The sequence below is a fragment of the Carassius carassius genome, chromosome 16 (assembly GCF_963082965.1).
Source record: "Carassius carassius chromosome 16, fCarCar2.1, whole genome shotgun sequence".
Classification (NCBI taxonomy): domain Eukaryota; kingdom Metazoa; phylum Chordata; class Actinopteri; order Cypriniformes; family Cyprinidae; genus Carassius; species Carassius carassius.
The window spans coordinates 596,567-614,236 of record NC_081770.1 but is presented as its reverse complement, the minus strand read 5'-3'; the positions used below and the strand labels follow the sequence as shown (position 1 = coordinate 614,236).

At 33.7% G+C, this 17,670-nt stretch overlaps 1 protein-coding gene across 1 annotated transcript; it reads left to right on the top strand.

Moving 5' to 3' along the window:
* Positions 1–4,657: 4,657 nt before the first annotated feature.
* Positions 4,658–16,406, top strand: LOC132159383 (NLR family CARD domain-containing protein 3-like; the record flags this gene model as incomplete). Its single annotated transcript, XM_059568884.1, has 7 exons — positions 4,658–4,701; positions 8,334–8,438; positions 8,648–8,732; positions 9,002–9,197; positions 9,290–11,120; positions 14,563–14,733; positions 16,247–16,406. Coding segments are annotated over exons 1-7 (2,592 nt in total), but the record flags the coding sequence as incomplete, so codon positions are not given.
* Positions 16,407–17,670: the final 1,264 nt, after the last annotated feature.

The window sequence follows — 17,670 nt, the reverse complement described above, 5'->3', positions numbered from 1 at the left end:
GGCTCTGATATTAATCCATATAGAGTAAAAATGCCTCGAGCTTCTCATCATTATTGACATATATTTTATCGATATAGATATAATATGGTTTATCGGCACAGCCCTATGCTAGAGCACCAAAAGTTACATAGTGTACCTAATAAATGTCAGGTTTACACTTTTGTTTTAAAGGCAGTGGTTTTGTGTATCCTTAAAAACACTGGTAGCTTCAATGTGAATGAATGTTTTTAAAGAAAATCTGCTTGTGTGTTCCAGGTGCTGTGAGAAAGAGTCGTGAGATGAGTCAGTGATGATGAAATGATAAAACACACAGTGCGGTGTTCAGTCTGCAGCTGATGGGAAGCGTCCCACTGTGAACACACAACAGTAGAGTTCTCCAGAGTTTCATTCTGAACTTCAGTGATCTGAAGGATTCATTTCAAATAGCAACAGTTACAGTAACAGAAAGATACAAGGTTACTACTTTAAATGTGTTTTATTGGTTTTGTTTCTATCCAAAGAATCTATTTGTTTCTATTTTTCTATTCAAAGAATATTAATAAAAAAATTAAGCAGTACAACTGTTAACAAAAAAATCTTGCTCAAATATTTACTCTTCTTAATATTGTAAAGTCTTATTTTTCATTGAATAAAAAAATGTTTTTAGTACAATTTATGGTTGCATTTCATTTTCTGTAATAATTCTATTCAATACCTATGTACATAAATAATTAAACTATAAAAATAATAATAGTACTTACAGACTATTAATACATTTACAGACTATTTTTATAGTTTTATTGTAACTTGCTAAAGTTTTGAATGATTTGATCATGTTTTATTAATATTAATAAAGGCAGACATTAAATATTCCCGCTCTAGATGTGTTAGATGTGGACTTGATCAACACTGAGGACTCTTACTGGAGTCTGTGCTGTCAGCTGCATCCTAACAGAGGAACAAACAGATCCAGAAACACATGATCAAGTCAGTCAGATGATGCTGTTGTCAGATACTCAAGATCATATGCTGCGTTCACACTGTGTTCTGTGAAGAGCTGTTCATCTCCTCGGAGCGGGAACTGTGTGTTTCTATTGAAACACTATCGATGTCTAAATTAATCTGCAGCAGTCCGGTACAGTCACGTGATACAAGTAGAAGCTCTCAGAAAATCCCCAGATTACAGATGATAATTATGAGTTCTACCAGGACATGGATTCTTTTTCCAAGTTGTAATTATATCAAACACAACACGGGATGAATGCACTTCTACACACCTGGTTTACCGTAAGAAGAGCTGCCTTTGGCTGATGTCAGGCTTGTCCTTGACAACTTTTCTGTGAAGAGCAAACATTCAAGTTACAGTCTTTATGAGGGCATCTGACTGAAGGGTTTCCACTGAATTGTGCAGTGTAGCTGTCAATAAAGTGATGCTCCTCAGAACAGCTTGAACATGGATTTCAGTCTGAAACTTGTCTGTGAAACTGGGGATAATGTTTAATTACCGTTAGCTGTGCTCTCCTTTCAGTTATGAGGCCATACTTACACTTCCAAAGCATCTCTAACATTTCTTCTTCCTTCAAAAACAAGAAAAGGGCTCTGAACCTAGATACAACAGAAGTCTATTCATGTATTTATAGAGTTAATTACTTTAAACTTACTCTTTCAAACAACAGTCATGTCTATTAAACGTGATCGTTAAATGATTGCACTCATCATATTAGTGTCACCATCATCTCTCCTCCGCTGCAAACACAGCTGCTGTAAGAGTCAAATTAACTAAATAGTTACACTCCTCGTAAACAACATCGAGTGAACAAGGAAAAGATGAAAATAATCTCAGTCGATGTCGCTGGTCCGGGTTCAAGAGACAAAGACTGATCACAAACAATCTCTCGAGGAAAAGAAAGAGCCAAATAAGGGAATTGATGGAAAATAAGGTCCTAACTGATCTAAAACAAAGTTTCCAGCTTCTCATCCACAGCTCGTTGAGTTCACACACAGTCACATAAACTAAATCATATGAGTTCATCTAACCTGATATTTTACATTCCACAAAACAAATATGTCTCAGTTCAGCTCTTCATGAACAAATATGAACATTTATCAATGTTTTGAACTAAAAGAAATATTACTGCAAAAAAAAAAAGTCAATTAAATTGGAAGACAAATGATTAATTGGATGAAGTACTGCTTGAAAAACTTGTTTCAGTGTATATCTGCCTCTTATAGTGATCTTCATTTTCTCAATAACAATCCTGAACACTTTAATCCAAATTTGACCTTTGTTTGGTTTCAGCACATCGTCTCTAAGCATCATATCTTTTATAATATCATTAATACTCTGCTTCACAATGGTGAGGTGCTGCCTAAATTTCTGCCGTACTCATTGAATATCTGTCCATGTGAGAACAGATAAAGGTCGATCTCTCTCATCTCTCACACTTTTTACAGTCTAATGATTGAGATTCGAGTCTCAAACAAGATCTTTCTTCTGTGTTCCTGGGGTTTCTCTTCATCAGATCCAGAAATGTCTCTGTCTATCAGATAAACATCACATACTCTTTTACATTCCTAACCATTTATCAAAAATCACACATATAACTTATTTTTTAATGTAACTCAATCTCTCTATTTTCTGAAAGGTGCTGAGGTCAGATCTGCTGATGTTGGTCGTGTTATCATTGTATCGTTGCTTGTCATTGTTTGTTCTTCAGTCTCACTATCATCTTCATTTTACTGTCACCTGACTTTTATAACATTGTCTGGAAAATAAACATTATTATTATTATTATTTGTTGTGGATTCTTCTGAAATGGATATATATAGCACTTATCTTATCCACTTCTCTTCTGTTTTTCTGATTCTGATGCAGGATTTTGAGGACAGTGATAAAGACAGGAATATGTAGATGAGCTCAAAATATTAGAGAATAAATTACATTGAGAGAAAATAAGACAGCTGTGATATTTGTCATTTAAACTTAAATTACATAAAATCAGTGTTATAAATGTTGAATACGAGTACAGAAAGACAGTAAATAATGAAGAAGACTCTAAATTCATTAGTCAGTCTAATATTTCCTGAAATGTGCGATTTAAAATACATAAATTATAACTAAATATTTGATTGTAAAATGATAAAAATGTTCATTTCAGCTGTAAATAATAGGTAAAGTGCTGTTTTGTCTTTTTCAAACTCAAGTTTATGAGTTACAGTCTCAGTTTTTCTCTTTTAATAGACATAAGAGTCGAAACTATTTAAATCTTAAATGACAGATTGTGAAAAGCACATATATCTACATCACAGCGACCTGTAAAACTGAACAGAGATGATAAATTCAGAAAATAAGATGAAAATAACTAGGCATTTTCTATTTGTATGTAGAGACTGAAAGTTCATTATAATTAATTGAGTTCTGAACTAATTCAATAAATGATACATTTCATATATCTTAATTATTCATCATAACCTACAGAATAACTGAATAAATCATTCAATCTGAATTCATAGACTATTGCTGTAATGAAAGAAATGAAAATAAAACCAGGACTGTATATAATTCTGTTATATAATAATCATCACCTTTCAGATTGATATGTTTGGTTTGGATTATTTGATATGGTTTGTCTGTCATTATTCATTAACCCTTCAGAGTAGTCAAAAGTATCAGAAGGAGGTGAATGGAGCAGATTGAGAGGGAGAATGTGAAGAAACAGCAGGTGGCGCTAGTGCACTGTTTTAGTTTGGGATCTGCTGTTAGAAGGAAGAAGAAGGAGAAAGCAGGTGTGTTTGTGCTTCACATTCCTGTCCAGTTGGTGGCGCTGATGCACGAGATCTGTTGTTAACTGGACTTTGATTTTCTCCAAGATGAAGTCGTGTCAGGTGACAAACATCAATCGTGAAGATCGCACAGGTGTTTAACAGCGATCACAAACCGGAAGTGTTTGAAAGACTTCTGGATTCTGTTCCTGCAGCACAAGATCGTCTGAACTACTGCAAGTAAGTCTGAATACTTTCACCATTACACTTATTTAGGAGAATGATGAACGCATTTCAGAGCTGGATGAAGCGGGATTTGTTCAGTTATAACTTATACCTGTCTGTCGACGAAGAAACAAACCACCGAGAAACAGAGAGATATTAATAAAACAAACCGTTTAAAGATGATGAATGTTAAAACATTTTTGCAAGTCTGTAAAAATATCTGTAAAAATATAGGATAGCAGTCCGAAAATAATTCTAAAAGTGTTGTTTTATTTCCTCCTTTTTGTATTTTAAGCCGTATTTTAAGACCGAAAGTGTTTTGTGGTCAAATCAAACCTGTTCTTCTGGACAGACAGCTTGATAAACACGAGCAAAACAAATCTTCTTTTAAACTTTTTAATGATCCGAAGCTTAATATATAGTAACTTATTACTGATAGTAATGTGTAAGTAAATATAGACGTGTGTTGTGAGTGATCTGAAGAGATTATTACATGGCAGTATATTTGCATCATATTTTATTTGTATATTGATTGCTTGATAACTCAGAGATTCAGCACTAGTTATTTTCTTCATCATTTGTTCCTCTGAACTCTCATGATCTTGATCTGATTGTCATGTCCAGGTCATGATGAGCATCTGATCGTCTTCAGAGACACAAAGATCTCAGTGTTGAGCTGTTCATCTGCAGTATGTCAGAGAAGAGAGGAAAGATGAGTCTCTCACAGAAACAGAGGTAACACTGAGTCTGCTTTCAGACAATCATTTTAAACACTGCTGCACTTTCAGAGGTTTGCTGAAAAAAACAAAACCTTAATAAACTTTGTGTTATATTTACAAATGATTTGCAGAACCTCAGAGCTTCATAACTTCCTACTTAAAAATAACATTTGTGTATATATATATATATATATATCATAATCATCATTTCCAGTCCCTCAATCTCGCTCAAAAAAAAAAAAAAAAAGCCAATAGATTTTAAATATCTCAGAATAGAAAATCCAAATCATCATTTGCAGTCAATTCACACTCTTCAGCACTGAGTCTGTACTTAAGTAAATTATTCCATATCAGTGATTTTGGTTTTTAGGTCATAAATTGATTGTCAGACATTAAAAAAATGATTGCACACTTATTTTAAAGGTTTATATGATACTTTTGAATGTTTTCATCTTTCTTTAGTGTGTAATGTATCTGTTCATGTAAGATCTTCAAAGTTACAAAGGTCACAGTCTCCTGTAAAGGGATTTATTCTGTCTAACAGAGAACACTGATCCAGAAATGATTAAAATGCCTTGACTGAAGTCCAGATATTAATTTCACAAATGTGTGCATCACAATGTGAAATATTAGCGTAATGCTGTCCAAAGTTTTACACAAAGAGAAGACGAGTCTTCAGTGAGTTGTAGTGTTGTCGTCATGTTGTGGAGACGCTGTGTGTTTGGATGAGAAAGCAAACCCTCTTTGTTTGGATTCAGTGTTTAAGATTTATTAATAACTCTGTTCCTGAACCGTACTACCCAAAGGTTAGCTTGTGTACAGCACGCTTTATGAAGCTGCAGTGCATTTCCTCCCAGCTTCCTGTGTACAACATCAGATATACACAGCTAAATACACTGTACATAAAATACAATAAACCACACCTAAATAACTGTACATAAAATACAATACACCACACCTAAATACACTGTACATTAAATACAATAAACCACAGCTAAATACACTGTACATAAAATACAATAAACCACACCTAAATAACTGTACATAAAATACAATAAACCACAGCTAAATACACTGTACATAAAATACAATACACCACACCTAAATACACTGTACATAAAATACAATAAACCACAGCTAAATACACTGTACATAAAATACAATAAACCACACCTAAATAACTGCACATAAAATACAATACACCACACCTAAATACACTGTACATAAAATACAATACACCACACCTAAATAACTGTACATAAAATACAATAAACCACACCTAAATAACTGTACATAAAATACAATAAACCACACCTAAATAACTGTACATAAAATACAATACACCACACCTAAATAACTGTACATAAAATACAATAAACCACACCTAAATAACTGTACATAAAATACAATAAACCACACCTAAATAACTGTACATAAAATACAATAAACCACACCTAAATAACTGTACATAAAATACAATACACCACACCTAAATAACTGTACATAAAATACAATACACCACACCTAAATAACTGTACATAAAATACAATAAACCACACCTAAATAACTGTACATAAAATACAATAAACCACACCTAAATAACTGTACATAAAATACAATACACCACACCTAAATACACTGTACATAAAATACAATAAACCACACCTAAATAACTGCACATAAAATACAATACACCACACCTAAATACACTGCACATAAAATACAATAAACCACACCTAAATAACTGTACATAAAATACAATACACCACACCTAAATAACTGTACATAAAATACAATACACCACACCTAAATAACTGCACATAAAATACAATACACCACACCTAAATACACTGTACATAAAATACAATAAACCACACCTAAATAACTGTACATAAAATACAATACACCACACCTAAATACACTGCACATAAAATACAATACACCACACCTAAATACACTGTACATAAAATACAATACACCACACCTAAATAACTGTACATAAAATACAATACACCACACCTAAATAACTGTACATAAAATACAATACACCACACCTAAATACACTGCACATAAAATACAATACACCACACCTAAATAACTGCACATAAAATGCAATACACCACACCTAAATACACTGTACATAAAATACAATACACCACACCTAAATACACTGTACATAAAATACAATAAACCACACCTAAATAACTGTACATAAAATACAATACACCACACCTAAATACACTGTACATAAAATACAATACACCACACCTAAATACACTGTACATAAAATACAATAAACCACACCTAAATAACTGCACATAAAATACAATACACCACACCTAAATACACTGTACATAAAATACAATAAACCACACCTAAATACACTGCACATAAAATACAATAAACCACACCTAAATACACTGCACATAAAATACAATACACCACACCTAAATAACTGTACATAAAATACAATACACCACACCTAAATACACTGTACATAAAATACAATACACCACACCTAAATAACTGTACATAAAATACAATACACCACACCTAAATACACTGTACATAAAATACAATACACCACACCTAAATACACTGCACATAAAATACAATAAACCACACCTAAATACACTGCACATAAAATACAATACACCACACCTAAATAACTGTACATAAAATACAATAAACCACACCTAAATAACTGTATTTTATGTTGACACTTCCGAACATAGTTGTTACAGTGAAGAAGAAAACTTATAACTTTATGAGTTTGTATCTGAAATGTAAGAGAGTTGCAAAATAAAAGCTTATCTCTGTTAAACGTTCAGCTCAGACTTGGACTCGCGGTCAAAAGGATGCAGTACATTTTACAACAACATTGTTACTGTTATTACACCCAATAAACTAAGTGTGATAAACTTTTAAAATAGTGTCAGAACTGTGTAGCAATGACATTTCTACTTTCTATTTTAGTCAAAAAAAAAAATCTCAAAAAGATCAGTCAAATATTTGTACAAATATATTTATTCTCACATTAAGTACTTTACAGAAATTGTTAAACAAATGTGAGTCTGTAAACAAGAATGACTATCTTTAAATCTCTGCAGATGTTTCTGTGAAGGACTAGAGAGAATGTGTGTCGATATAAAACACAGATGAAGCTCCTGTAGAAACGTTTCTCTTCTCTCTTTGTGTCATTAGTGTAAGATCAGGCTCACATGTGTCTGTGAAGAGTGACCGGTCAAAGGATGATGACATGCCGAAGTTCAGTGAGAAAAAAACATCTATCAAAAGGTATTTATTATCTTTGACATTATAATGTTGTGTTGGCTTATTTCTCCACTAAGATGCTTGTGATAGAAATGAATGAAATAAAACAATAATTCACTGATTTCCTCTTTATTGAACTCAGTCTGGAGCTTCTTTCCAGTAACACAATCACACAAGCAGACACAAGGAGGTATAAATTAACCATGGAAAATAGATCATGCAGCCAAACATGAATATGTCTTTCCATCTCTCCATAGTCATAGATGAACAAATGCATGTCTATAGTGTGCTTCATTACCATCCTCAACAGTGAAGCTCTTTAAATGAGACTGAAGGAGCTCCTGTAGTAAAGTGTTTTGTTCTTTGTGTCATTAGTGTAAGATCAGACTCACATGTGTCCAGCTCTGTGTCTGTGAAGAGTGACGAGTCAAAGGGTTTAGTACCAAACTTCAGTGAAGAAACAACATCACGAACCAAACGGTATTTGATCTGTTTCTTATTTTTCTTTAAACATAGACTGAGTCAGAAAGTGTATCAGAGAATAATTATCATAAAACTACTTGTAGTCCATAAATTTATCACTTATTTATTGTTTTTCTCTTTGCTAAAATGTTTAAAATATACTTTGGTCATATATATATTTTTTCCCCTAAAAATGCAGTATTTTGATTTATTTTATTTACGATCAGGCTTCAGTATGAAACATTAGATCCAGATTTACAGTCTCACAGGAACCACAAGAATTATACAGACAGTCTCCTGCAGATCTTCCAGGTAATAAAACACATTTTCAGGAATATTTAATAATTATAATAAACAAATATGCAATGAATATTTGTTATGCTGTGTTATGCTATAACTTTTATTTCTATTTTTTTCTTCTTAAGAACCCATAAAATAAGAACAAAAACCTATTTTTATTAATAGTTACAGCTATTTAAAGTTTATCTCAACTTTATTTTTTATGAATATTTTTCATTAATGAATAAATAATTTTGACCAAATGAGATTTTTCTCTCATTCATTTTTGTCTTGCTTTGTAGGATCTTGAGAGCAAAATAATGACATTTCTAAAGAAAGAACTGGAAAAGTTTAAGAAAATATTACAAAAAGAGGACATGCAGTACTTTGTGAAGGACTTTAATGAGAACAGATGCAGTATGAAAGAAGCAGCTCTTGATCTCACGCTCTACTTCCTGAGAGAGATGAAGCAAGATGAAGCTGCTGATACTCTAGAAGGTAAGAGACTCGTGATCATCTGTTAGATTGTCAATTATAAATGTAGAGAGAAAATAAGATTAAACAATATCTGTATTTTTGTTTCTGTTTAGATGAGCTGGTCTTCATTCATCAGCTAAAGTGTAGCCTAAAGAAGAAGTATCAATGTGTGTCTGAAGGAATTGCAAAGCAAGGTGACTCTACACTTCTGAAGAACATCTACACAGATCTCTATATCACTCAGGGTTGTAGTGAACAGGTCAATACTGAACATGAGGTGAGACAGATTGAAGTTGCTTCCAGACGTCATGAATCACAGGAGATACAGGTTGAGTGCAAACATTTGTTTGAAGCACCTGAACAAGACAAGCAGATCAGAACTGTACTGACAAAAGGAGTTGCTGGCATCGGAAAATCAGTCTCTGTGCAGAAGTTTGTTCTGGATTGGGCCGAAGGAAAAGAAAATCAAGATATCAGCTTCATATTTCCTCTTCCATTCAGAGAGATGAACTTAAAGGAGCAAGAAAAACTTAGTTTGATGGACCTTATAACTCAGTTTTTCCCAGAGATAAAAGGACTGAACCTTACGAGAAGAAATCAGTTCAAAGTCTTGTTCATTCTTGATGGATTGGATGAATGTCGACTTCCTGTAAACTTTAAGGATAATGAGACGTGGTCTGATGTTTCATCACCAGTCTCTCTGGATGTTCTCCTGACGAACCTCATCAAGGGAAATCTGCTTCCTTCTGCTCTCATCTGGATCACCAGCAGACCAGCAGCTGCCAGTAAGATTCCTCCTGACTGTATCGACCGGCTGACAGAGATACGAGGATTCAATGATGCACAAAAGGAGGAGTACTTCAGAAAAAGATTCACGGATGAGAATCTGGCCAAAGAAATCATTGATCATGTTAAACAATCAAAGAGTCTCTTTATCATGTGCCACATCCCAGTCTTCTGCTGGATTTCAGCCACTGTTCTCCAGAACATTTTAGAGGAGAAAAGAAATAATGTTGTGAAAAACAATCAGGCTGATGATGTCTCCAAAACACTGCAGGAGTCAAATACTGAAGACACTCCTAAGACTCTGACACAAATGTACACACACTTCCTCAGATTTCAGATCCAGCAGAGCAGACGAAAGTATGATGGAGAACATACACCAGATGTTTCCTGGGATAAAGATGCCATCTTTTCACTGGGGAAACTGGCGTTTGATCAGCTGGAAAGAAACAATGTGATCTTCTATGACACAGATCTGGAAGCCTGTGGTATTGACGTCTATGAGGCATCAGTGTACTCAGGCATGTGTACCCAGATCTTTAAGGAGGAAACAGGGATCACTCTTGGTACCATGTACTGCTTCGTTCACTTGAGCATTCAAGAGTTTATTGCAGCCCTTTATGCACATCTGTTTCTAGACATGAAGAAGAAAAGTATATTTGTTCATGCGTCTACAAAATGGAAATATAAAAGTAAAACAATGATTGATTTGCTCAAGACTGCAGTGGACAAGGCACTAGAGCGTGATAATGGACACCTGGATCTTTTTCTTCGCTTCCTCCTTGGTTTGTCACTTCAGTCCAATCAGAGACTCTTACAGGGTCTGTTGACACAGAAAAATAGAAATGACCAGAGCAAAAAGGAAATAGTTCAGTACATCAAGCAGAAATTAAAGTCTAATCTGTCTCCGGAGAGATCCATCAATCTGTTCTACTGTCTGAATGAACTGAACGACCAAACTCTGGTGAAAGACATTCAGACCCACCTTAGCAAAGGAAGTCTCTCATCTGCTGATCTTTCACCTGCCCAGTGGTCTGCTTTGGTCTTTGTGTTGTTGACATCAGAGGAGGAGTTGGAGGAGTTTGAGCTTCAGAAATTCAAGAAATCAGACGAGTGTCTCATTAGATTATCAGCAGTCATCAAAACCTGCAAAAGAGCTCTGTAAGTTATTTAATATATTTTGTCATGTTTTGTTCTCATCTTAAAATTACATTAATCTACACTGATATATAGCAGGCTTGGACACTGCTGATTTAGTGAGTGAGTGAGTGACATGACATACAGCCAATTATGGTGACCCATACTCAGAGTTTGTGCTCTGCATTTAACCCATCCAAAGTGCACACACACAGCAGCGAACACACACACACACTTTTATTATTTAATAATATTACTATTATTATATGTAGCTTTTTTGCTCACATTTTTGGTCCGTTTTCTCTTTGATAATTTGCGGATGCCGAAAATTCAGTGCATACCTACCTACATCCCCTCCTTGTTTACAAATCCAAAGCAAGTCCATACATCCGCATTTAAATGCAGAAGGGGCTTTCCTGATAACTTTCTGCGATGGCGTCATCTTTATTTTACTAACTTGCTGCATGCTGAAGGCGACCCAGCTGACCTCACCAGAAAACTCAACACAACCGTCTAGTGGATTGTCTAGAAATTGATTTTATTATTCTACCAAATAGTATACTAAAAGATTGATACTTGGCATCCATGTATCAATACAGTATTGCCGTGGAAAATATTGCGATACTATACTTAATTGTAGTACACTATCGTTTATTGACGTTAACCTAATGCTGCGTTCCAGACAGACAACTTGGATATACTAATTATAACACAATACAATATTGTATTATATTATAGTCTTTAATAATATACTTTACATAATAATATATAACATACTTTATATATTTATATGTAATGTTAGGTAAAACAAAAAGTTAGCCTAAATACACTGTAAGTCGCTTTGAAAGCTGTAATGTGGAGTCAGACACGCTAGGATCCAATTGCAGTAGAGCTGAAACAACTAATCGATTTAATCGATTAAAATCGATTATTAAAATAGTTGTCAACTAATTTAATCATCATTTAGTTGCTAAATAACATTTATTTGCCATAAGTGGCTCATTTCGTGCATATTTTAAATCTGTGGTGACCTCAGTGTGGCAGTAATGAGCCACCGCAGGTTTTACTCAGCCAGTACAGCAGGAGAAGTAGCGAATAGCCAATAGCTGGCCTCGTTTTATGTCACGTGCTTCCCGAACAGTTCTCTGCAGCATTCAGCGGGATGGTGGAGACAGACGGCAGTGGAGTAAGCTCGAGAAAGAAAAAGAAAAAAGCGGAAGATAAAACTAATCGAACGAAGTCATCCAAAGTGTGGGAGTACTTTACTTTGAGCCTTCAAAAAAAAAAAAGAGTAACCTGTAAACTTTGCACTACTGAATTGACTTTTATATTTTCAGATTCTCCAGTACAATGTTGTTTGCAAATGTTTAGTCGTAAAAGCTGATAACATTGCTTTTTAACAGTTAACATTTAAAGCTTTACAAACATGTTCTGTGATCAGTTTGTCGTTTACCAGTTCATAATTCAGTCTTGCAGCCTAATTATGACTGAATGAGAGAGGTAAATGTTTAAATGTATTTGAAATGCACTGATTTTTTTCACACAGCAAGTTTTTTGTCTGTCCAATTTTTTTCATATTTTTTCAATACTTTTTTTTTCTGATGGATTTTACTTTAAAATGTGAGTTCCATTCAGGTTTCATGCCATTGGCACTTTATTCGAATGATTGTTTACAATTTCACAGCATAAGCTATGAAGCTGTTTCCCAGGTATAAAATGCAATGTACTACAATTTAATTCAGTTTTATTCTTATTCTTAGTGAAAATATGTTCTGAAAGATTCCTTAATAAGCTTTGTTTCGGGATGTTAAACTACTTTAGGAGCCCTAAGGACGGCCATGGTGAAAACTTTATTTGAAATCTCCTTGTGAAATTTGCTAGAGTACGTATGGGTCAGTGTTTTGATTGCAGAAGAGTTCGACAAAGGATTACTAGCACATAATAAAACACAACTCCAGGTATTTTTTGATGAGGATATGACAATGCAAAATTGTTAAAATCTCTAAAAAGTCTGTTGAATGATAAATACCCTTTATTAAAAAAATGGGCAAAACTAAAATAGAGGTACATAAACCGATTAATCGTAAAAAGAATCGACAGATTAATTATCAAAATAATCGTTAGTTGCAGCCCTAAATTGCAGTTTTAAGTGGTCAGACAGGCAGAAATCAGAAACAGCATCAAGAGTGTCCAGGGATATCCAGAAATCAGTAACAATACCAGACAAAGGTCGGGGCAGGTGGCAGAGAATCAGTTGGTATACATAATCCGAAGTCAAACAAGGAAGGAACAAAAACTAGGAAAACGCTCAGAAATGCCTGACAGAACTAAACAAGACTTCGCAATGTGAGTGATGTTTCACTGATAGGAAACAGGTGTGGTTCAATAATGAGTTCCTAGGCAGGGGTTTATGGGAAATGTAGTCCAGGGTGTACTGTGTCGTGTGAAAGTCTGTGGTGAATAAACAGATGTGCAGTGACCGGATCATGACAAAAGCGTCTGCTAAATGCATACATTTATTTAAATGTATTTATTCATATACAGTAGAGAGAGAGAGAGAGAGACGTTATTTCCGGGTCCAATACACAGCTATTTTTCGTGCACTTCAGCAAGTCATTGACATATTTTTCCCCAGTCTTTGAAGCATTTCCTACATCTTTTATTTTTTTTCAGTCATTTACTTTAAATGTGTATTTCTATTTTTTCAGCCCTTTTTAATTATTTCATTTATTATAAATTTAATAAAAAAAATAAAGACGAGTCATAAGGTGTACAATAAAATCCTTATATTATAATCACACTGCACTTGAATCAAGTTAAAGGTTTAATCTGCCGATTGTCCTGCAGGTGACTGATTAAATCTGTCTTCTTACGATGCATTTAGGGCTTAACGATTACTCCAGAGCACTCGTAGATCTACGATTATTTTCAAGTGCTACTTAAGTTACGATGCTTTTGGGAAACAGACAGTGATATTAAGATCAGTCGTACGATCATTTTTACAAACTTCTTAGGCTTACAAAGCTTTTGAGAACCCTGACCCTGTTTAGTTAGCTACAGAAGAAGCACATCGTGTTATTATAAAACACATTGTTCCATAGTTATTTCTACTCCAATATGCAGTTCAACTTCTACAACTTCTGCTATAAAAAAGATGTACTCTTGCATATCCTCAATGCATAAATGATTAACCTCCAGATTCTACACCTCAAGACAGTCATCCAGAAAATAGAGCAGCACTTTGAAATGTATAACTCATTGCCATTAATGATATAAACCTGTTATTAATTTACATATTTTATTAAGTAGGAAATTTGAATCAATGCAATCTTAATATATATGCAGTGTATTTACTGTTCATCTAAAAATAATTGGTATATATATATATATATATATATATATATATATATATTTACAATTGTATTACATGTATCTAACTCTGTGATTTGATTTATTTCTCTTGTAGGTTAAATGATTGTGGTTTAACAGACAAAAGCTGTCCAGCTCTGGCTTCAGTTCTTGGATCAGATACCAGTCTGAAAGAGCTGAACATGAACAATAATAATCTGCAGGATTATGGAGTTAAAATGCTCTGCACTGGATTGAAAAATATTAATTGCAAATTAGAGATACTCAGGTAAGTTTTGTGACAATCTGTAGTGTTTGGTTAGAAGATCCATCTGTTAACATCAACCTAGATCATTTGCCACATAATTGAGGACAGAACTGCTTCAACTCAGTGAAATTTGCAGCATGAACTCTACATTCCACATTCTCTACATTCTCTACAACTCTACATTATCTCTCTACTATATATAAATAATTACATTTAAATTCATGCATTTAGCAGATGCTTTTATCCAAAGCGACTTACAGTGCATTCAGGCTAACATTTTTTTTTACCTAACATTATATATAAATATATAAAGTATGTTATATATTATTATGTACAGTATAATATTAAAGACTGAAATATAATACAATATTGTATTGTGTTATAGTTATTATATACAAGCTGTCTTTCTGCAACACAGCATTAGGTTAACGTTAATAAACAATAGTTTACTCCAATTAAGAGCCATTCTATAAGATGACATTTCAGTACTTGAAAAACGGACAGCGACTCCTAAGTAGCACTTAAAGCACAGCTACATGCAACTGTGTTTATTGCATTGTTACGAAACGCACGTGAAACAATAACGAACGATTACAAAATTACTCGTAGAAAACGCTCTTAATCTCTAAAGTCAGGAAACCCGGCCCAGGACTGTACAATTAATCAAAATAAACTATAAATCGTGATATGGGGTAATGCAGTTATCAAATCCCAAAAGGCTGCATTTTAAGTTAGAAGAGCAGAAGTTCTAATTGGCTGTTAAATAAAATAAAAAAAGGCAGTTGAACAAGTTATTTTGAGTTCATAACATAAATTTAAAAGGTTCACCTAGTTTTGTGTTCATGTAATTTCCAACATTGTTTGGCAGACAATGTTAACAGATTTCACCAGATGTATACAACAAAGTGTTTATAAACCTGTTATGAACTAAACACAGAAATTTAGAGGTCACTGTTCAGTTTTCCACCAAAATAAAAGCCTGATGGCCTAACATTTGAAAGTAAATAAATTGAGACATAATAATTACAATAATTAATCTATCATTCAATCCTTCAAAATTGAAATCCTTCTTCAAGCCGCTTGTTCAAATACATTTTATGACTCATCCCTGAACCAAGCAGAAGTATATTTGGATGATGTACTTTGGGATGACTGTCCTGCAGGAAAGTCCATTGATCTGTGTCTCTAGGAAACTTTTAATGTCTTGGAAATCTTCTTATAGTCTTATACTTTCTAAAGTAATAGTTATTTATTCTCTATAGCTTTTGCTAGATCTCTGTTGACTTTGCCATTTTTGCTACAATCTCTGAGGGGTTGAGTAATTTTGATTTAACTGTAGGTTATAATTGTGGAAAATTAAAATTGCATTTGTTGTAGTTTCAGTTCACCAATATATAACTTTACCCAGCTTTACTGTGAAAAGAGTCCATTCAGGCCAAAAATCCTGTAGTGCATCTTTTTATTTTCTTCACTCTAGAACATGTGCTTGTGTGACAATCTGTGTTATAATGAAGAATAACATATTTTCTAATAGACTTTCAGACTGCAGTATCACTGAAGAAGGTTATAAAGCTCTGTCTTCAGCTCTGAGATCAAACCCTTCACACCTGATAGAGCTGGATCTCACAGGAAATGATCCTGGAGAATCAGGAGTGAAGCTGCTCAGTGATTTACTACAGGATCCAAACTGTCAACTCAACACACTGAGGTGAGACCTGATGAAATAATGTTAAATAAGTTATACACATGTAAATTACTTATATTATGTATAAATTTTATAATATTTCAATAATTAAGTAAAGTATACAATTTGTTGCATGAAAAATGTTCAAAATGGTCAAACATGAAAGATGAGATGCTGCAGCTCCTGTTGTTTTGATGATAAATGTCAGCACAGTTTAGTTGTGTTAAAAGTTACAGGTTAATCAGACATTTTGGGTCACTAGATGTGCTGGATGAGCTTCGATAGTTAACATTTATGATTGTGTTATTGTGGACATTTCTCATGAAAAACGTATTCAGTGTGATTTATTAACCTGATTGTTTAAAAGTTACTGAATGCACTGTACATTAATGTCCATCAAGCTCAGATTCACAACAATGTCGATCACTGATCTAGAATAGAGAACTGGATTGATCATGACGTCATGAAAGTGAAGCCACTGCGCCGCCATATTAGTTATCCCTAGTGTGTGTGTAAACGTTCTATTGAATTAATAGGAAATTGTATGATTTTAACGAGAAAACATCAGATAAGTCAGCCTTTTTAAATTACATTAGCGAACATCATGAACATGATAAATACCAGACAGACACGACCTCAACGTATAACAAATGACAAAGTGCTCATTCTGAAATCTGAAGAAAGATTTAGGCTTCATATACACGTATACCTTTTTTCGCCTTGAACAGTTATTCATTGTTTATATAATTATGTTATACTGTTTTTATTCATACAGTAGCTGCTAACTGCAAATGTTTCAACACGGCTTTCGTTAACAGCATTAATTTTGAAGCAGGTAATGATTTAAATGGTGGTTAAATTATTAATTTAGCATTCAACATTTTACATGGAAACAGTAGATAATGATAGTAAACATATGCGTGATCTTGGTGAGTCTGAAATAGATGTTGCTCAGTCAGGACATTAAAAATATACACATCATAATTTATTCAGAGAAATAACTGATTACAGACATGAAACTTTATTTCAAGATGGTTAATTAAGTTTTTCATTTCAGTATAGAGCAATTTTAACAGAAGCTATTGTATTCATTGTATATTCAAATCAATTTCTGATTATAATAGGTTCATATTTAATAATTCCTGCATAATTACGTACATAAAGAAATAGGCTATATTTTGTGTTGGATCAGTTACCTGTGTTGTCAGTGCGCAGCACACACACACCTAAACAGTTTAAATATATACTTATCCTGCCCAAAAAGACCATAAACA